This window comes from Zootoca vivipara, chromosome 2 (assembly GCF_965207765.1).
Source record: "Zootoca vivipara chromosome 2, rZooViv2.hap1.1, whole genome shotgun sequence".
Lineage (NCBI taxonomy): Eukaryota > Metazoa > Chordata > Lepidosauria > Squamata > Lacertidae > Zootoca > Zootoca vivipara.
Window position 1 is genome coordinate 110,440,357 of NC_142584.1, and position 21,720 is coordinate 110,462,076.

The window sequence follows — 21,720 nt, forward strand, 5'->3', positions numbered from 1 at the left end:
TTCACTTATATTCAAAGAAGGAGACTCAACCACACTCCTTGGCAGCAAATTCCACTGCCGAACAGCTCTTACTGTTAGGAAGTTCTTCCTAATGTTTAGGTGGAATCTTCTTTCTACTACATAAAGGATTTGTGTGTTTCTTTTATGTGGAGCAACATCCAAAAACACAACTTCTCTCCACGCTACTAGAAGTGGAGCAGTCCAGCGTTCCAGTCTCTCATTCCGCATAGCATGTAAAACATTTCCCAGAGTAATTCTCCCCCTCAAGCCTCACCAAGCGCAGCTGAAAGTGAACCCTGTCTTGTCTTCATTTCCTTTTTCATTTCCTTTTTTTCAAACTCCAGCTGTGTATACACTTTCAGGCACATTCTTTTCTGCAGTTTGTTAAGGGCTGCTGGGAATCGTAACTCTGTGAGGGGTAAACGACAGCGCCTGTAATTATTTGAGGAAATGAATGTGATTCACATAAACACAGCCTGGATCCACAGTTAGCATTAAACCTGAGTCCTATTGCCTATGTCCTATTGTACCTTGGTGATAGTAAGAGTTAATACTGTAGCAGACGGGTGGGGAATCTGTGTCCCTTCACATCTTGTGGGACTCCAACTCCCATCAGCCCAAGCAGCATGGCTGGCAGTCAGGGATGATGGAAGTTGTAGTCCCGAAACATCGGAAAGGGCCCCAGGTCCCTTTCTCTTTCTGTAAGTGGTGAAGTTCTGAAGTTTCCCCTCCAAGAGATCAGGGTACCTTAGCAGATGCTCCCCCCAAATCACCTGCCTCTTAACAGCTGTCACTGGGTGGTTTTTTAAGCACATATCATTTTTTAAAAAAAATATAGACAACAGAGCAAACGACGAAGTTTCTGTCTACATTGATTTTTGTTGCTAACCTGAGTTTCTGAGAATGTGCTTCTAAAGGAGGAGGGGGAATATACACATTTATAATAAATACATATTGCCTTTCCATTTAGTCAATGATTTAAAATATTTGTTTTGATCTATGATTGGAGGACTAAGCTCCGAAGCTCCTTCCAATATTGTGGTGCAAACAAAGAGACTGAAGCAAATTACTGGAAAAAAAATGCAACCCTGAACACCTACATGGTTAAAATTTGAAAATGCCAGGGAACTGGAGTTTTGGTAAAACACTACAAACTGACCCATCTTCTCTGTGGAAATCTCAAAGCTGAAATTTGAGCAGAAATCACAACTTATCTCTGCAAAATGATGTTAGCGTATCAAAACTTTCTCACAATTAGTTTCTGTCACCTTTCTGGAAGTTTAGTCTCCATTAGAAACAGTATTAAGATTTTTGCCAGAAAGAATGTGATGTATTTTTTAAAAAGTCCAACTCAAAAGGCATTTTCTAAATTCAACCTTTTCAGTGTTAGAATTTCAAAGAGAAATATGGCCAGCATTCACAAGGCATAGATTTCTGCAAGAGGTTTGGAACCGGGAAATACGAAATAGGAACACTATTTATGAAATGTAAATGCAGTTTCTGTTTTCAGTCTCTTTGCTACATTCGGCACCTAAATCCCACCCCCCACCCCCAATTCTTCTCAAGTATTTGATTCTGTTGAATTGTCCTTTTGTGGTTTTTCCTGCAGCTTTCATAGCTCAGAGCTGCCAAAAATAAAAAAATGGCACGGTGATTTCCTGCCTCCTCCCTTGCAGCCCCCTGGAATACCCCCAAACTGCTGCTAGCCTTCACCAAAAGGTCCTGCAGGACAAAAGTTTCTTCCACTCTGAAAGAAAATATCAACCATCCTAAAAATAAAAACAAAACAAAAAGCTATTGGTAACAAAAGCGGGGTTTCTTCTTGGTGGGAAGAAATGCCAAGGTGAGGTACCACAGCGCATCTCGGTTTAGGACACTCTCCTCCTCTGCCAGCTTCTTCTTCAAGTCCCTGCCAGCTACGTCAACCATTTGGCAATGCAAGTGTCATAAACTGTGAGGTTGGAATGCCAGTTTGTGTGGGTGACGCCTGGCATTTTATAAAAAACAATGTCGCCTCGAGCGTCTAGAGTCTTCAAGCCAAAGGTATCCAGTAGGTAGACCTGAGAGAAAGGAGAAACGAGATTATTATTATTTTTATTTTTAAATGCCCTACCATGAGGTAGAAGCTGAAGACAAAACTAGTGGTGTGGGATTTTTTTAACCAGTTAATATGTCGCTAGGTTGTGTGCCCTTAGATTGCAACGTGCAAGAGACACGTACCTTTCCACAGGATTTTGAGGTCCTGGTTCTTACACACGTGTCCTAACTAGGCCAGGAATGCTTTCAGTTTCCTCTGATATTTCAAATCCAGAGGCACCCTGCCCTTAGAGAGAATTCAGGTGCCATTTTGAAGGTCTTAAGGAAGAAAACCAGCCTAGAAATATTTACAACATTCAGTATCTAGGCCTTTTGGTAGGTTGGTGAGGAGCGGACAGGAACATTCTAAGATATATACAGTGGTACCTTGGTTCTCAAACTTAATCCGTTCCAGGAGTCCGTTCGACTCCAGAAACGGTTCGGAAACCAAGGCGCGGCTTCTGATTGGCCGCAGGAGCTCCCTGCACTGAAGGAGAAGCCGCGGAAGCTGCGTCGGACGTTTGTCTTCCGATAAATGTTCGCAAACCAGAACACTTACTTCTGGGTTTGTGGCGTTTGGGAGCTGATTTTGTTTGGGAGCCAAGCTGTTCGAGTACCAAGGTACCTGTGTTTTGTGTGTGTGTGTGTGTGTGTTTAAAAATATAATGGAAATCCAAGCTAAAAACAAGTTCTGAAAAATTCAGAACATCCTCCTTTCCCAATACCACCTTCCTTTCCAAGTAAACCAAAATGTACATTTCTTTTGACACGCTGTTGCCCCTGGCTCTGTCCCCCCAATTAGGCAGTCTTTTTTCACTCACCGGCTGTGATGTCATATTTCTCACATTCTCGTTATCATCATAGAAGGCAAACAGACTGCAGGGAGAAGAGGGAAGAAATAGGTTTCATTACATTATGTTTCATTATGATTCCTCTCTCTCTCTCTCTCTCTCTCTCTCTCTCTCTCTCTCTCTCTCTCTCACACACACACACACACACACACACACGGATGAGATCCAACCCCTTGACCTGCTGAATTCTTAATTAAGTACCGCTGCCTGTGTTTGCTTTCTTCCTCCTCCCTCCCAATCCCTTTTCCTTTCGCGTCACATCTTTCAAATTGTGAAGGCTGAAAGCAGGGCTTCCGATCTCCGAAAGCCACACCGGGAGTCTTTCTTGGCTGAAGGCCGGAGCGAAAATGCTCCAAATAAACAAATTCTGTGATAAGACCCATGTGAAAAGTATGCACCCGCAATTTTATCCCGACTAATAAGTCCATGAAAGTTACCAGTTAGTCACCTACACGTGTTTAAGGTAATTTTTTGATGCCTAAAAACAAAGAATAAATTCATTTCCTATTGATTTTTTTTTTGGAGGGGTGTGTGCACTGAATGTTTCCCTCCCTATTTGTCAGGAGGCAAGTCCTATCTGCCATGGATGAGAAACAGTTTTGCTTACATGCCTGTTGCAGTCCTGTTTTGTTTGCTGCATTCTACAGCGGTTTGAATACATTATCCCTACGTTGGAGCACCTACCACAACAATATTGCTGGACATTGACTATTGAAAGGCATCCTGCCTTCGTCCTGGTGTTCCCTGACAGCAATTTATTACAATTACTATTTCTTGTTTATGAACTTTTGCATAACTCTGCATATATTATATGTGGATGCTTACGATTTGTAAATTTGACCTAACTATTGATAATACATTATTAGCCACATGTTGCATTTGGATTTGAGCAGTACAGGATATAGCGTGCAGGTTGTAAAATTAACACCCTGCCATATTTCAAGCTTTTTGTTTCCCTTTTGCAAAATTCAGTATATTTCAGGGCAGCATCACCACAACCTTTTTTTAAAAAAAAAAAAATCCACATCTATTAAGGCAGGCATGTCCAACAGGTAGATCGTGATCTACTGGTAGATCACTGGATGTCTGTGGTAGATCACTGGCTCTCCCCAAAGAAGCTCAGCAACTTTGGCTCCTTCTACATCTTTGCCCTGAAGCCCCCAAAACAGGGCTTTCCTTCCTTTAAAAAAAGCTCAACTTTGACCCAAACCCCCCAAAACATGGATGGCTTTCCTTCCTAAAAAAAAGCTCAACAATCTCGACCTGAACCCCCCCCCAAAGGGGGTAGATCACTGCCAGTTTTTAACTCTGTGAGTACATCACAGTCTCTTAGAAGTTGGCCACCCCTGTATTAAGGGATTTCACCCTCTCTCTCTCTCACACACACACCCTCTCTCTCTCTCTCTCTCTCTCTCTCTCTCTCTCTCTCACACACACACACACACACACACACTTATACCTAACAAAGGAAGCTCCCTCACATACTGAATCAGACCACTGGCTCATTTAACTCAGTATTGTCGGCACTCGCTGGGACCTGAGACAGGAGTTTCTCTCAGCCCTACATGGAAATCCTGGGGATTGAACCTGGAACTGTTTTATTGCAAAGCACAAGCAAACCTGCTCTACCTACTCTCAAGGTAGCTTATCTGAAATGCAACAAAGCAAACAATGAAAGTTAGGAAACAATACTCTCGGGGGGGGGGCAGCAGCAAAGAAAGCGTACACAGTACCAATGGCCCTAGGAATACAACAAAGATTCTGCACGGCACCTAAAAAGCATTATGGCAGGCGCAGCCCTATCTCACTTCAGAACGGGGGCTTACCAAAGCTGGCCCTCCAACAAAGATCTCAACAGTGAGACAAGTTCGTAATCTGGGCTGTGTGCTCTGAGTCACAAGCCTTATGGCCTTATCGGCAAGTCCAAATGGCATCCCTGCATTGATAGTGTAGGGTGGGGTAGGGGGGAAGGTAGAAAGCTGTGCTTGGAGACAAAAGCCTTGTCCTCATTTATTATCAGTTTATTATCCTGCTCTGCTGTTGGGGCATAAGCAGGCGAATGAGTCAGCAGACAGGCTGGAGAGAAATCAAAATAGCAGAGGCACCAAGAGTTTTCACTCTTGCACATGCAGGAAGCTAGAGAGGATCCTTCAACACAGAAGTGAGAGAAGTGGCTCTGTCTGGTGCTAATGGATAAATTAATAAAACACCGTAAAAGCAATCCAGAGTCTTCATTTACTCATATTATTGGGGCTTTAAACTGTATTTAACGCACACACCCAGTGCATAAACATAGCTCAGGAACACTTGCCTCCACCCCTGCGGTATTTAAGCAGACTTTGGATGGCCATCCATCATGGATGCTTTGGTTGAGATTCCTGCATTGCAGGGGGTTGGACTAGATGACCCTCAGGGTCCCAACCCTACAATTCTATGGTTTTATGTTGTTGGGCTCCAACTCCCATCAGCCCCAGTCAGCATAGCCAATGGTGCAGGATGATGGGAGTTGTAGTCCCACAAGGGTGACAGATAGCCTGTCCCTGCTCTATCTACTTCCTCAAGATCTGAATCTCCCTCTCCCCAACGTAGGTGAGAGGGTCTTCTTGCGGCTTCCAAAAGCTCACCTAGACTGCCACGGCGTGATTACACCGTCATCCGGACCCCCAATCAGAACCATCTTTCGGATCCGCAGGAAGTTTCTCTTCCAGGCTGGAGAGAGAGAGAGGCAAAAGATTCAGAAATCTGGTCACAAAAGTCACTGTGGAGACTTTATAATAATAATAATATAATAATAATTTATTATTTATACCCCGCCCATCTGGCTGGGTTTCCCCAACCACTCTAGGCAGCTTCCAATAGAATATTAAAATACAATAATCTATTAAACATTAAAAGCTTCCCTAAACAGAGCTGCCTTCAGATGTCTCCTAAAAGTCTGGTAGTTGTTTATCTCCTTGACCTCCAATGGAAGGGCGTTCCACAGGGCGGGTGTCACGACCAAGAAGGCCCTTTGCCTGGTTCCCTGTAGCTTCACTTCTCACAGTGAGGGAACCACCAGAAGGCCCTCAGCGCTGGACCTCAGTTTCCGGGCAGAATGATGGGGGTGGAGACGCTCCTTCAGGTATACTGGACTGAGGCTGTTTAGGGCTTTAAAGATCAGCACCAACACTTTGAATTGTGCTCAGAAACATACTGGGAGCCAATGGAGGTCTTTCAAGACCGGTGTTATGTGGTCTCGGTGGCCGCTCCCAGTCACCAGTCTAGCTGCCACATTCTGGATTAGTTGTAGTTTCTGGGTCACCTTGAAAGGTAGCCCCACATAGATCGCATTGCAGTAATCCAAGCGAGAGATAACTAGAGCATGCACCACTCTGGCGAGACAGTCCGCGTTCTTCTCCTTCCTCTGCCCCTGACAGCCAACAACAGATCTCTCCTCACTCTGAATTCTCTGAGATGTGCAAGGAAGTTGGATCTGAGTTAATCTACATATAGAATCATAGAATCATAGAGTTGGAAGAGACCACAAGGGCCATCCTGTCCAACCCCCTGCCAAGCAGGAAACACCATCAAAGCATTCTTGACATATGCCTGTCAAGCCTCTGCTTAAAGACCTCCAAAGGAGGAGAATAATTTGCTCCTGCAAGAGTTAGTGACGGCCACCAACTTAAATTTTACTATGGCATCACAAATTGGTGTGGGAAGGTGGGGACAGAAAGAAATGAGAAACTGAAAGAAAGCAAAACTGATAGATGCGCCCATTTCCTACTGATCTCACAGCCCGTTGCTCTTTAGAAGTCTTAAGGCAAACTGCAGTGAAAAAAGAGGAATAAGCTGCGATGACTTGTTTCCTGACTCTGCTCCTGTACTTTTATTTTATTTAAATATTTGCCACCTGCCTTTCTTCCTATGAGGACCAGCAAGACAGCTTGAAGTCTAAAAACTAGATAGCAGGTGATGAAAATAAAGCAATAAAACACAACACAGTCAGCAAGCAGTCTGTGGCAGGAATCCAGGATCAGTTCCAAAAAAGGACTGGCAAAACAAAACACAGAAAGGTTTTTACAAGCCTTTCTAAAGCTGCCGCAGCTGAGCTGGCCTGGCAAACCTTTCTGGAGAATTCCAGCAGCCTGAAATATAAACATTTAGCAAGCAAGGATTTCCCCCCCACACACACTTTAACTCTCCATTTTGGGGAAAGTTTAACTTGAGGCAGCGGCATTTGCACAAATAAAAGGACACTCCATCTTCAAAACGTCGTGCTCGGTTACCAGATGTTGTGTCAGGATGCTGAAAATGTCTTTTTTATTATTATTTTAAAAAAACAGAGCTGCCCTATTCAACTTGAGACTTGGCCTGCCTGGTTCTAACAACTCAGAGGTAGTAAAAGACTATGAGGACCACAACAATTAAGGGCAGACAGGGGAGGCAGCCATGTTTATTCTTCATGAATCAACTGGAATGGGGGGGGGTCGGTTGTTGTTGTTGTTGTTGTTGTTGTTGTTGTTATAGTACAACACTCTTGTGGGTGAAGGAGAGGAACCAGCCAATCTATCATGGCAAACACTTTTTTTCTCAACTCAGCACTGACATTAGAAGTGAGTCAGAATACGGAGAAAAATGCTTGACATAGGACAGGCACCTCCAAACTGCGGCCCTCCAGATGTTTTGGCCTACAACTCCCATGATCCCTAGCTAACAGGACCAGTGGTCGGGGAAGATGGGAATTATAGTCCAAAACATCTGGAGGGCCGAAGTTTGGGGATGCCTGACAAAGGAATTGGGGAGACACCCGAATGAACAAACATGACACCCACCGACATGACTAGTTTGGCCCTAAGAGGAGAATTTGTAAGCTAGGAAGCCCCCCTTTCAATTTTATCTTCAGTCATTGCTTCGCTGTGGGTGTATTTTTAGCAACGGAGTTCTCTTTCCACCTCAGGAAGGAAATTATGAGCAAGATTATAAACATTTAAACATACGTTTAAAGAAGATTGGAAAACGTTTATAGAATATAGGGAAGGAAATTGTGTTTATTTGAAAACACGGGCAGCATTAAGATAAACTCAACAGTGTACAGCGGAACTTCGGTTTATGAACACCTCGGTTTACGAATTTTTCGGTTTACGAATGCCGCGGACCCATCTGGAACGGATTAATTCACTTTCCATTACTTTCAATGGGAAAGTCCGCTTCAGTTTATGAACGCTTCAGTTTATGAACAGACTTCCGGAACCAATTACACTCATGCTTCGGGTTAAGTACGCTTTAGGTTGAGTACTCCGCGGACCCGTCTGGAATGGATTAATCCACTTTCCATTACTTTCAATGGAAAAGTTCGCTTCAGTTTATGAACAGACTTCCGGAACCAATTGTGTTCATAAACCGAGGTACCACTGTAAATAGGTTTTGATGGATGTAATAATTGAACACTGAATGGTTTAGTTTATATAAAATATGCAGGGATTTATGTTTTGGAAAATGAACCATGGAAAGAGAAGAAGGGAAGTCATTGATATTTTAAGGTTGTTTGAATGAATTTTCTAACATGTAAAACAGAAAATGTAATAAAAATTATGCAAGAAGAAAAGTAAATTACGAGCAAGACTGCCTGAGAGACCTAGCTGACCAAAGATTAGCAATGCAGACCTAAGTCGCCCAGGGCTGTGGGGATGCGTGGACAGGGTTGCCAGGATAAGACAAGCATCAGCTGCGAGTGGGGATGTGGGGTAGGCCTGCCAAGTGGGGCTAGCCTACCAATCCCCCTTTTACATTGGGAACTGAGGGGCAACGCCACTTTATTACCTGTTGCATTGGGATGGAGCCTCTCGTCATTCAACAGAGCCAGGAAGTTGCTGTTGTTGAGGTAAAGATCCCGATGGTGTGGATCTGAAAAAGGCAGAGAAATCTCGTTGGCTTTCTAAACTTGCCTTTCCCCACAGAACCCAGGAAATGGGCTCCAACTCCCCCCCCCCCAATTTTTAATATAAAAATATAAAATAAATAAATATTTTTTTAAAAACCCTCCTTTCTTAGGGGAGGGGGTATGATGACGGCCTTAGATTTGAACATAGCCCTGGAACTTATTCTTATTGGCAGGTTTTATCTCTGGAACAAGCGTAGCCGTGACTGACTCAGAGCATGCGCAGAGTGCATTTCCCTGCAACTGAATAATTTTTATTTATTCTGTCTATCTCCCACCTCCTTCTCCAAAGAGCCCAAGGTCCTTCCCCCTGCTCTTTTAATCCCCACAACAACCCCATGAGGCAGGTTAGGCTGAGAGGCAGTGAGTGGCTCAAGGCCACTCAGTGAGAGCTTCATGTCTGAGTGGAGATTTGAACTCTGCATAGCTGCCAAGTACCCCGTTTTCCCCAGGAAACCCCAGTTTTTACTTACCTTTTCCTGGTGGTCCCCCGTATCACTTCGTCTCCCGTTTTTCTCCGTTATTTTCTCCTGCCGGCGGCCATTTTTTTCTTTCTGATTTGCCCTTCTATGGGCACCAAAAATGGCCGCCGGCGGCTTCAAAAGTCGCATATACGCATGTCCGGGAAGTGCATAGACACGACTTCCGGTGTCGCCGGCGGCCATTTTTGGTGCCCATAGATGGGCAGAGCGACACCGGAAGTTGCGTCGACGCACTTCCTGACATGCGTAGATGCGACTTTCGAAGCAGGCGGCGGCCATTTTTGGTGCCCATAGAAGGGCAAAAAGACACCGGAAGTTACGTCGACGCAACTTCCGGTGTCACACGGCTGCCGGTCCCGGATTCTGCAGTCCGGGACTTGGAAGGTAAGGAACTCTGGTCCCTGTCTGACAAATCTAACCACTACAACCATGCAGACTGTTCCAAGAGACCAGGGATCCCAACATACAAAACCACTCTCCTCCTCCAACCCATCTACCCAAATTTCCTTTGTATTCATCATTCCTGGCAGATCAGTGGTGGGGACCCACTGGTTCACAGCCCCCACTACACCTGCTGGCCCTCCAAAACAGGCCGATTTTGGGGAGCGCAACCGGCTCACTGGGTGCCGAGCCAAGAGGATGCTACAACGACAATGATCGGCAGGAATGCGAGAGGTGGGAAGGGTGCCCAATTCAGGCATTGCACAGGGCACCACTGGAATTTTAAAGCTGTAAGTCTGCCACTGCCTCCACGCCACAGCCACCTGCCCCTACACCAGACCTGATGTCAGGTGTGGGGCAGGTAAAGATGCAGCTCAGCCAACCAGCTAATCGCTGGCACTGTCAAAGAGTTATGGAAATAGCTTGATTCCAAAATAAGAGGAGCATTGCTAGATCAGGCCAAGGGGCCGCCTACTCCAGAATCTCACAAGGGAGATTCTGCAAGACAGCAAGGGAGCAACAAAAGTAGAGGTGGAGGAGCAGGAGTTTGGATTTGATATCCCGCTTTATCACTACCCGAAGGAGTCTCAAAGCGGCTAACATTCTCCTTTCCCTTCCTCCCCCACAACAAACACTCTGTGAGGTGAGTGGGGCTGAGAGACTTCAGAGAAGTGTGACTAGCCCAAGGTCACCCAGCAGCTGCATGTGGAGGAGCGGAGATGCGAACCCGGTTCCCCAAATTACAAATCTACCGCTCTTAACCACTACACCACACTGACTCCCTTGAAAAGGGAAGGGGAAATAAGGGTGTGCCCCCTCCGATTATTTGAGGGAACAGATCATTTCTCTTCATTAACCTGTAGTTGAGTAGCAATACTCCCTTTCCCCACAATGCATTGTCAAGCTGAGCCTGCAGTCCATCTCAAAACAAAATAAATGAGCAGAATGTAATAAGGAAGTACCATGGTACAACTGTGTAATCGTCTGCTTGTTTTCTGCTACTATCCAACAACTGCATACCTACATATATTGTTCAATCAGCTCAGTATGAGTCAATAAATGGCTTTGACCACTCAAGTAATTAGTCTCCTAATACAGTATTAATGTATGGAAATGAAAATGGAAAAGGAATCAGTGTTCATCCGCTAATCTACTGTAGAGAGCCACTGTGGTGTAGTGGTTAAGAGTGGTAGACTCGTAATCTGGGGAACCGGGTTCACGTCTCCACTCCTCCACATGCAGCTGCTGGGTGACCTTGGGCTAGTCACACTTCTCTGAAGTCTCTCAGCCCCACCCACCTCACAGAGTGTTTGTTGTGGGGGAGGAAGGGAAAGGAGAATGTTAGCCGCTTTGAGACTCCTTCGGGTAGTGATAAAGCGGGATATCAAATCCAAACTCTTCTTCTTCTTCTAGTTCCTTTTTAGAAACTCCCTAGCTCCTAATTAACTCCCGTACACCCAAATGCTTATTTCGCACTGTGCAATTCTTTTTACACCATGCATGATGTGTCTAGCTATAAATTCGGATAAACCCTGGTGGAGTTGGAACAGAGCCATTGTGGCTAGTAGCAGCCATCAATATTCTCCGTGATTTTGCCTAATTCTGAGCAAAGGAAAATCTGGGCAAAGGAAAGTCACCCGACAGCAGAGAATTGTAGAGTTGGAATGACCCCGAGAGTCTTCTAGTACAGCCCCCTGCAATGCAGGAATCACTTTTGAATAATCCCTGACAAATGTCCCTCCAACCTCTGCTTTAAAAAAAACCCAATTTAATATAATTTTATATAACGCTCGAGCATCAAAACCTCCAAGTCACGTTTACATGAAAAGGATACACAGCCGAGGCCTCAGTACTGAGGTCGGACAAATGGATCCTTGTTAGCTCCTGCAACTGAGACCACTAAGAGCCAGAAGAGGAGAGCAAATGCCAGGTTATCAGCTACAACCATCTTCAAAGTGTCACGAGACTCTGTTGTTGTCACTGCAGCAGACTAACATAATTTATTATGGCATAGGTTGCACACTTCATCAGAACTGCGGGAAATCTCATAGCTGCCAATGACTCGCACAAGTGAGCCAAGCCACATACTATTTGAGGTCACTGGTTTTTCTGGTCTGGAGGGCAATGCCTTTATGACACTTTAGGACATCTCAATAAGAGCATAAGCGTGAGCAATGACCATCTACGGAATAATTCCAGGGCAGGTTTAAGCAATCCCAATATCCTGCTTCCTGGTAGTGGGAATTTCCGGTGTTCCAGAGGACAGAAGCGACAAAAGGCAGGATGATGGGTGGGAAATCCACATGGAGACATCAGAGCTAGTCCCTAAAGGATTAAAAGCAGGGGTCCCCAAACTTACCCGGCTTCGGGCTGGAGGCGTGGGAGCGCGCATGTATTTGAAAAAGTGTGCATGCACACGAAAAGCTCATACCTATGACAAACTTAGTTGGTCTCTAAGGTGCTACTGGAAGGAATTTTTGTTTGTTTGTTTCACACTATTTCCGACGCACTTCTGGGTGGGAGGAGCTCCGGGAATAGCTTGTGCGCATGCGCACGGGTGTCCTCCGACCCGGAAGTGCACTGGAAATGACGCTAGCACATGCGCGCAAGCTATTTCCGGCGTACATCCAACCCGGAAGTGGGCAGCTAAGAGCGGGCGGTGGCAGCAGGGGTCGTCACGATCATCGCGGGCCAGATAAAAGGGGGGACCCCTGGTTAAAAGTATTAGCAGAGACATCTCTGCTTCTTATCTGTCCTCAGCCACAAATGGCCCTTGCAAGCTGCTCTCTCTCTCTTTCTCATTTTCAAGGATACCGATTTGAGATAACCTGGCCTACCTTACAGGGCCATTGTCACTGCCAAAATTACGTAAGCAAAAGCTGTTTTGGCAACTCAAATGTCAAACAACAGGCGGTAGTGGAGGAACAGGGATAGCTATGGACTCTTCTTGGGCAGTTTTCTGTAAATTCTCCCATATTGATAATTGTCACCATCGTCATATAAATAATTGGGTATGTAAATGAGAGCTATTGGGAAGCCTCAGAAACGCCCAGGGCTGCCAGGATAGCTCAGTTGGTAGCACATGAGACTCGTGGGTTCGAGCCCCACGTTGGGCAAAAGATTCCTGCATTGCAGGGGGGTTGGACTAGATGACCCTCGTGGTCCCTCCCAACACTACAGTTCTATGATCTGTGATCTCGGTAGAAGCAATAATAGCAGCAGCAATCTCACCATTCCAGTAGTTGCAGATTGAGAAATCCTGGCCCAGCTGCGTGTAGCATAAACGGTACAGGTTGGATTTCATGTGCTCCGGGAAGAGCCACTTCAAGTACTTGGTGTCTGAAATGACAAAAGGAATCAAAGGAGAGTGAGACTTTGCTTCCCCCTCTGTGGCTCTTATTTATTTCATCCATGCTTACCAGGAGGCACACCTAAGCGAATTTACAAGATAACAGTTACATATATATTTTTAAAAAACAGTGAAAACAATGGCATATATAAAATCATTTTTTTAAAAAAATAATACTTTTATATAGAGTGGGGTGAGAGAGAAAAGTATCAAACAGCACTCAAGTTTGCTCTTGCTGTTGAGTCGTAATCTCCTTTCTTGTAATTTGGAAGCCATTGGTTTGAGTCCTATTCTCCAGAGCAGCAGAAAACAAGCTTGTTCCCTCTTCCATGTTGACAGCCTTTGAGATATTTGAAGATAGCTATCCTATCTCCTATCTGTCTCCTCTTTCCCAGGCTAAACATACTCAGCTCCCTTAACCAACCATTCCTCATAAGCCTTGATTTCCCAGACCCTTGATAATATTCGTTGTCCTCCTCTGTGCATGTTCCAGTGTGACAACACCCTTCCTAAATTGTGGTGCCCTGAACTGAGACACAGTAATCCAGGTGTGGAATCACTGGGTTGCCCTTGCCCCACGACTTACCCCCATATTGCCCCATCTGTGGGGAAGAGAGAGAGATGAAGGTGTCCACGTTGTGGTCGGGCATCGTGGAGAGGAGAGCGCGGCAGATGAGTCCTCCTGGGGGACAGAGGAAGGGGAACCATATTTTAGAGGAAGAAGCCTAGTCCCGTATCATGTCAACATCATTCCACATGGCTCCATTTCCTTAAAAAAATTATTACAAGAAACACACACACACACACACACACACACACACACACACACACACACACACCAAACTGGTGGTCACTGCTCAGTCTTGTGGGGTCTGTTTACAGGTAAGAAGGAAGATCTTATGAAGACCCTAAAATATAGAATAGAATCATAGAGTTGGAAGAGACCACAAGGGCCATCCAGTCCAACCCCCTGCCAAGCAGGAAACACCATCAAAGCATTCTTGACATATGCCTGTCAAACCTCTGCTTAAAGAACTTAAAGAAGGAGACTCCACCACACTCCTTGGCAGCAAATTCCACTGTCGAACAGCTCTTACTGTCAGGAAGTTCTTCCTAATGTTTAGGTGGAATCTTCTTTCTTGTAGTTTGAATCCATTGCTCCGTGTCCGCTTCTCTGGAGCAGCAGAAAACAACCTTTCACCCTCCTTTATATGACATCCTTTTATATATTTGAACATGGCTATCATATCTCCCCTTAACCTTCTCTTCTCCAGACTAAATATACCCAGCTCCCTAAGCCGTTCCTCATAAGGCATCGTTTCCAGGCCTTTGACCATTTTGGTTGCCCTCCTCTGGACACGTTCCAGCTTGTCAGTATCCTTCTTGAACTGTGGTGCCCAGAACTGGACACAGTATTCCAGGTGAGGTCTGACCAGAGCAGAATACAGTGGTACTATTACTTCCCTTGATCTAGATGCTATACTCCTATTGGTACATATACTGTATTTTTCCATGTATAAGACAAGGTTGTTTTATTAAAAAATTATGTTCAAAATTTGGAATCGTCTTATACGCGGATAGTGGAGAGGTGGGTGCCGCAAACTGGAGATTGTCAGTGGTGTTTTTGTGGGTGATTGGTGGGTGCGGCAAGGTCTGCTGGCTATTGGCTGCTGCAGCAATTGGGCGGGCAATTAGCACTTGCTTTAGGTGAGCAAGCAGACGATTGGTGACTTCATCGATGTGCGTGCGATTGGCTGTGGCGGTCCGGCGGGTGAGCGATTTTTGGCAACCCCCCCCCCAAGAAGCTCAGCAACTGTGGGCAATCCCCCCCAAAAAAGATCCACAATCTTGGGTGATCGCCCCCCACTTTCTCAATTTGGAGTCCCCCAAAAAAGCAATGTGACCGGACAATGGGCCATTGGTAAGACCCAGAAATAGCTTCTGAAGCCCTTAGCTCACATACCTTGGGAGTAGCAGATAAGGTGGACCCCATCGACAGCATTCTGCATGATGGGGTAAATGGCTTGCCGGAACCCTTCCACTTGCATCCAAAGAGGCTTCAGGCTCTCGGTATGGTCGAACAAATCAATGACTGTGACGTTGGTACCTGGGTGGGTCTGCAAGGAGGTAGCGGGAACAGAGAAGGGGGGGGAGGGGGAGGGAGGGAGGGAGGGAGGGAGGGAGAAGAGATTCAAAAAGGGCTAAAAATACAACCTCTCTTGCAGCATCCAAGGCTTAAGGTGGGCTGCTGCTGCCCCACCGAAAATATGTTTCTTAAAAAACTAAATATTAACTTCAGTTTTTGCAACACTGCTTTTCACGGCTGGCACTCCCATGGCGGCTCGCATCATACTAAGGCGACCTCCACACCATGCATAGGAATGACTGTTCTGCTAAGTCATGGCTCCCTCTCACCCCGCTGCAAAGAATTCTGGGAGCTGTAGTTTTTTTTGGGAGCAGAAAGTTGTTAATAGACTCCTTCCCCCACCCCAAACAGAGCTATAGTTCCCAGAGCAGTTCAACAAGCTATCCCCCTTCCCAGGGAATTCTGGGAACAGGAAACAATTCAGGAACGGAAATGGACAAATAAAACAAGAGCAGGATTAGGTAGAAAAAAGCACAGGCAGTGGGACTTTGTCTGCCCGTGCTATGCCCAATCCTCTTGCCTAGTTTAATCGTGCTTTATATCGCTGGCAGAACCCTCACATTTTATAGGGAATTGGCAGCAGCACAGCGGAGTCCTGTTGCAATTACTGCCTAGCTGTGCCCCAGGACTCCACAAGGTGGTGCCTATATGTGGCATTGTGCAATGACCGCTGCAAAGTCCAAAGTTATCATTGCATTCTTAAGGACTAGAAACTTGTGCATTAAAAACAGTGGTGTAGCGCGGGTTGCCAGTGCCCGGGGCTGCACATAAGGGGTGGGAGGGAAATGGACATAATACACATGCATGTAATAGGATCCCCGTAACTCAGGAGAAGAAGAAGAGTTTGGATTTGATATCTTGCTTTATCACTACCCGAAGGAGTCTCAAAGCGGCTAACAATCTCCTTTCCCCTCCTCCCCCACAACAGACACCCTGTGAGGTGGGTGGGGCTGAGAGACTTCAGAGAAGTGTGACTAGCCCAAGGTCACCCAGCAGCTGCATGTGGAGGAGCGGAGACACGAACCTTACGAGGCTACCGCTCTTAACCACTACACCACACTGGCAGCTGCAGAGATAAGAAAAGAAAGAGTCATTCCATTGTCTAGAGAAGTCGCTTCTTGGTTTGCATGTGGACACCGGTTTCAACGGAGGCCAGCGGTGGAAGCATGCAGCTGTATTGAGGTAGCACTGGGTGTTGAAATTTTGCACCCCTAACAATTTTGCATCCGGAGCAACCACCCCCAAGTTATGCCACTACATTAAAAAAAACAAACAAGCAAACATTCGGGAAACTGCATCCCATTCTGCATTTGCCATGTACAGATTGAGAGAGTCCTGCAAATGCTTTATCTGACTGGTGAGCAGGGGCCAGTTAAGAACTCTCCTAGCCTAGTGGGTCTATTTCTGCAAATGAAATTGAGGCAAGCAAGCACTCAGGAATTGCCAGAACTCCACACTTCCTCTTTCACTACCCAGGTAACCTGCCTTTCCAGCCTAACAAGTGAATCCCAGTGCGGACATCAGCCTGCCATCTTTGCAACGGCTCCACCTGTGACGGCTCTGAATCACACAGGGCCTGGAGAGGTAAATTACAACCCGTCCCGGTCTCTTATTAGGAGAGATGTTTACACAACTACCCCTCCCGTATTAACACTGAGAAAAAGAGAGGTGAACGACTGGGGTGAAATCAGGGAAGAGGGTGAATCTTTGGCCCACCAGATGTTATTGTACTGCAACATCTGGACGGCCAAATGTTCCCTAACCCCGGTGAGCATATCAAGCTAGGATAGGGGAGGACCCAGGTTCAAATCTCTGTTTTGCCTTAAAACTTAACGGTGTGACCTTGAGCTAGTCGTTCTCTCTCTCTCTCTCTCTCTCTCTCTCTCTCTCTCTCTCTCTCTCTCTCTCTCTCTGTCAGCATGGAATACCTCGCAGGCTTGTTGTTCTGAGGCATGGAACCACATGCAATACCCCAAAGATCCTTGGGGGAAAGGAGAGGACTCCACCTGGAGTACTGTGTCTAGTTCTGGGCCCTATAGTTTCAGGAGGATATTGACATGTCGGGAGGTGTGCAGAGAAGAGTGACCAAGATGATCAAGGGCATGGCAACCATGCCTTATGAAGAACGGTCGAAGGAGCTGGGTATGTTTAGCCTGGTAAAGATGAGACAGAGGAGATATGATAGCCATATTCAAATATCTTAAGGGCTGCCACATGGAAGATGGAGCAAGCTTGTTTTCTTTTCTCTTTTCTTTTTTTAAAATTCTTTTTTTACCTTTTTAAATTTTTTGTGGTTCCCTTTGAACTAAAAGTGCTGACCTTTAAAGCCCTAAACGGCCTCGGTCCAGTATACCTGAAGGAGCATCTCCACCCCCATCGTTCTGACCGGACACTGAGGCTCCAAGGGCCTTCTGGTGGTTCCCTCACTGCGAGAAGCAAAGCTACAGGGAACCAGGCAGAGGGCCTTCTCGGTAGTGGCACCCGCCCTGTGGAACGCCCTACCACCAGATGTCAAAGATAAAAACAACTACCAGACTTTTAGGAGACATCTGAAGGCAGCCCTGCTTAGGGAAGCTTTTAATGGTTAATAGATTATTGTATTTTAATGTTCTGTTGGAAGCCGCCCAGAGTGGCTGGGGAAACCCAGCCAGATGGGCAGGGTATAAATATATTATTATTATTATTATTATTATTATTATTATTATTTCTCCAATGGCTTCAAGTGAAAAGAAAGGAGATTCCGTCTCAACATCAGGAACAACTTCTGGTGGTAAGAGCTATTCGAGAGTGGACTCTCCTTCCTTGGAGGTTTTTCAGCTGAGGTTGCACGGACACTTGTCGTGGATATTTTAGCAGTGATTCCTGCATTGCACCAGGGGTTGGACTAGATGACCCTTGGGACCCTTCCCTCCCTATGATTCTATGATAAAAGCCTAAACTAACTAAATAAAATAAAGATCTGGGGCTGGGAAAGGAAGAAGGGTGGCACCAGGGACTGGAAGCTCCTATTCCTTTCCTCCCTTCCTGTTGTGAAATTACACAGGTCTTCCGCTAGTAATAGCAACCATGCAGCAGAAGAGTAACATATATGGTATGCTTCAGAGTGACAGAGAGGTTCGATGCATCTTGCAGGTACGTTTTGCTTAAACAACTGAGGATTCATTTGCCAAATCCCAAACCGACAGCCCTTTTGAGAAATTAAAAAGATCAAAGAAATCCTCCAGCTTCCAGCTTTGTTGCAGGCCCACAAGTTTTAGTGTTATAGGAGTACGTTAAGATACGCGGGTGGTGCTGTGGGTTAAACCACAGAGCCTAGGGCTTGCTGATCAGAAGGTCGGCGGTTTGAATCCCCGCAACGGGGTGAGCTCCCGTTGCTCGGTCCCAGCTCCTGCCAACTTAGCAGTTCAAAAGCACATCAAAGTGCAAGTAGATAAATAGGTACCGCTACAGCGGGAAGGTAAACGGCGTTTCCGTGTGCTTCTCTGGTTTTCCAGAAGTGGCTTTGTCATGCTGGCCACATGACCTGGAAGCTGTACGCCAGCTCCCTCGGCCAATAGCACGAGATGAGCGCCGCAACCCCAGAGTCGGTCACGACTGGACCTAATGGTCAGGGGTTCCTTTACCTTTAAGATACATAAACAATTCTACTGCCAGGAATTCTGGTCCTCAGCCTCACCTCATTGATGAACACCAACAGCTGCCGGAAGTCGGAAGGGCTGTCAAACAGGCCATGGACAACGATGATGGGTTTGTAAGAGGCAGTGAGTGTGAACAGGAGGAAAATGAACAGGATACATAATGGAGCAAGTAGCCCAATATAGCCTTGGTGCTGCCGCATGATCCCACCAACTAGACAAGAGAGAAAGAGAGAGATTAGGGTTAGGGTTAATGGGACCTCCCTGTGCAATTTCTCCTTCTTCTGCCGAACCTTCATTGTCTCCTTACTTGATCCTCCACTGCGGAACCCAGGCTAACCTCCAGGGCCCCTTCGCGTTCTCCTCCTCCCTTTGCAGCCAAGATGTAAAGCTAAGGCGAGATTCAGCGAAATCCAATATAATCTTAGCTCAAGCCGTATGGGAGATGCTTCTTTGCTCACGAATGATCGAGGCTCGGCTGCATAGTAGTAAACTGTGGCTTAGCATTACGTACTAACACAGCCTAAAGCACTAAACTGTGGTTCAGCACTGCATATTCTATGAGTCTATGACCCGTTCAACCCACACACCTCTCTCTACTCGGTCATGACCCAGAAAGCCTTTGAAAGTTCTGCAACCTGTCACTTCCCATTTGTCACACACGGCCTTGTGAACCCTGGAAGATCTCTCCCTAAAGTTGCCATTATAGCCAGAGATCTTGTTTGTAAAGTGCTTTCGATTATTCACATGTCATCATCTTGTAAAATAGGCAGCATTCTCTCCATTCTGCAATCCAACCACATGGGTGGGGTATTACTACAACCGGTACTACTACTACTACTATTATTATTATTATTATCATCATCATCATCACCACCATATCATCAACAACGAGTTGTAAGAAACAGCAGTTTACTGAAAACCACCCAGTGGTTTGATGGACGGAGATGTTATTTAATCACTGCTTTCATGTGATTGCATTTTAAGTTTTTCTAATGTAAGAATGTTCCAGGGTCATTTTCTTTAATGGAAAAAGCATTTCCTGTGAAGGTATTAAACTGCGTTTTACCCAAAGCACGCACACTGAAATCAAAGAACATGACTAAGTTAGGCCCATTCATTTAAGTAGGTCTACCTTGAGAGACCCAGGTGGCGCTGTGGGTTAAACCACAGAGTCTAGGGCGTGCTGATCAGAAGGTCGGCGGTTCGAATCCCCGTGACGGGGTGAGCTCCCGTTGCTCAGTCCCAGCTCCTGCCCACCTAGCAGTTCGAAAGCACATCAAAGTGCAAGTAGATAAATAGGCACCACTCCGGCGGGAAGGTAAACGCTGTTTCCATGCGCTGCTCTGGTTCGCGAGAAGCAGCTTTGTCATGCTGGCCACATGACGCGGAAGCTGTCTGCGGACAAACGCCAGCTCCCTCGGCCTATAGAGCGAGATGAGCACCGCAACCCCAGAGTCGGACATGACTGGACCTGATGGTCAGGGACCCCTTTACCTTTTACCTTGAGTGAAACTTAGTTTAATAGCAAATCTGTGCTTGGGGCTGCACCTCTTCAGCCTGCAGGCAAGGGAATCAAGGGTGCAAATGCTCCTATGTACAGAAACAATTATGTCTACAATGAAATCTAAGTGCCAGAGGGAAGGTGAACTCTTCCTGGCATGCTAGCAGTGTGTGCAGGGATTTAATGTTTTGTGGTCATTAAGTGCAGTCATGAGGTATTTCCCCTGTCCGTGCAAACTGAAATGGTACCGTCCAGATACAGGTTTACCACTTCAGCGTGAATCAGCGCAGTATTGCCTACACTGACTGGCAGCAACTCTCCAGGGCTCCTGGCAGAGGACATTCCCAGCCCTTCCTGGTGCTGATGCCAGGAACTGAACCCGGGACTTTCTGCATACAAATTAAAGTGCCAGCCCTTCCCAGTTTCACAAGATATTATTGCTCTTAAATGAAAAATGACACGAAGCATATCCTCATTAACACACCACCTGTTTATCTTGTATTAATATTCGTATGCTGCCCTTCCTCTTATGTCGCTGGGAGGTGTACCGAAATAAAACAAACAAGAAGTCCTTAAAAGCTATTTCAACTCACAGGACAGCATACGTAAAACAACAAGCCAGCGGAAGAAAACTGAAATTCTTCCAAACCATTCTACCCCCTCCCAAATTCTCCTTCATGGGACTCTCCTTCCTTGGAGGCTTTTTCAAACACGAGGTTGGATGGCCACCTGTCAGGGATGCTTGAGTTGAGATTCCTGCACTTCAGGGGGGTTGGACTAGATGACCATTGAGGGTCCCTTCCAACTCTACAATTCTATGAAAATCTGGGCAGAAGAGATATGTCTTTGCCTGTCATCTAAAAGATTGGAGAGAGGTGGCCAGGGGCATCTCATTGGGTATGCAGGGCCACCACTGAAAAGGCCCTTCATCCTGACCCCCCCACCCGGCCCACGCTGGCATTTTAACCAATCAGCACCACAAAAAAGGGTCCTATACAATGAAGCATCCTTCTAGAAGCCAGATCCATTGGATCCATCAGCTCTGCTTTGACTGTGGAGTCTTTCCTAGCCGTGGAATCAACCCTGGAAAGCACATGCTCCCCACCTGTCTGAGGCCCAGGAGTAGCCTGCAATTTGCCCCATAATTATAATTTTAAAAAACCTAATTGTTGCCCTCTTCCCTCACAAACCAGGCAACTGCAGGAATGCAAGCAGAGTTCCTAAGGTGCATTACATTTGCATATACACTTCCACCCACTTGGAAGGCAAATAAGGTCAAAGTTTGCGCGATCAGCCAGCAGTTTCATCACAGAGAT

At 46.0% G+C, this 21,720-nt stretch overlaps 1 protein-coding gene across 1 annotated transcript in view; it reads right to left on the minus strand.

Annotated features, from left to right (window-relative positions):
* Positions 1 to 334: 334 nt before the first annotated feature.
* PPT2 (palmitoyl-protein thioesterase 2) overlaps positions 335 to 21,720 on the minus strand; it is a 44,179-nt gene continuing 22,793 nt past the window's right edge. The window contains exons 2-9 of the mRNA XM_035107124.3: positions 18,942 to 19,114; positions 15,083 to 15,236; positions 13,706 to 13,801; positions 13,002 to 13,109; positions 8,730 to 8,813; positions 5,552 to 5,636; positions 2,898 to 2,952; positions 335 to 2,060 (exon numbers count right to left, since the gene is read on the minus strand). Coding sequence (XP_034963015.1) covers positions 1,917 to 2,060; positions 2,898 to 2,952; positions 5,552 to 5,636; positions 8,730 to 8,813; positions 13,002 to 13,109; positions 13,706 to 13,801; positions 15,083 to 15,236; positions 18,942 to 19,103 — 888 coding nt within the window. The 5' untranslated portion in view covers positions 19,104 to 19,114 and the 3' untranslated portion in view covers positions 335 to 1,916. The remainder of the gene's footprint in view (positions 2,061 to 2,897; positions 2,953 to 5,551; positions 5,637 to 8,729; positions 8,814 to 13,001; positions 13,110 to 13,705; positions 13,802 to 15,082; positions 15,237 to 18,941; positions 19,115 to 21,720) is intronic.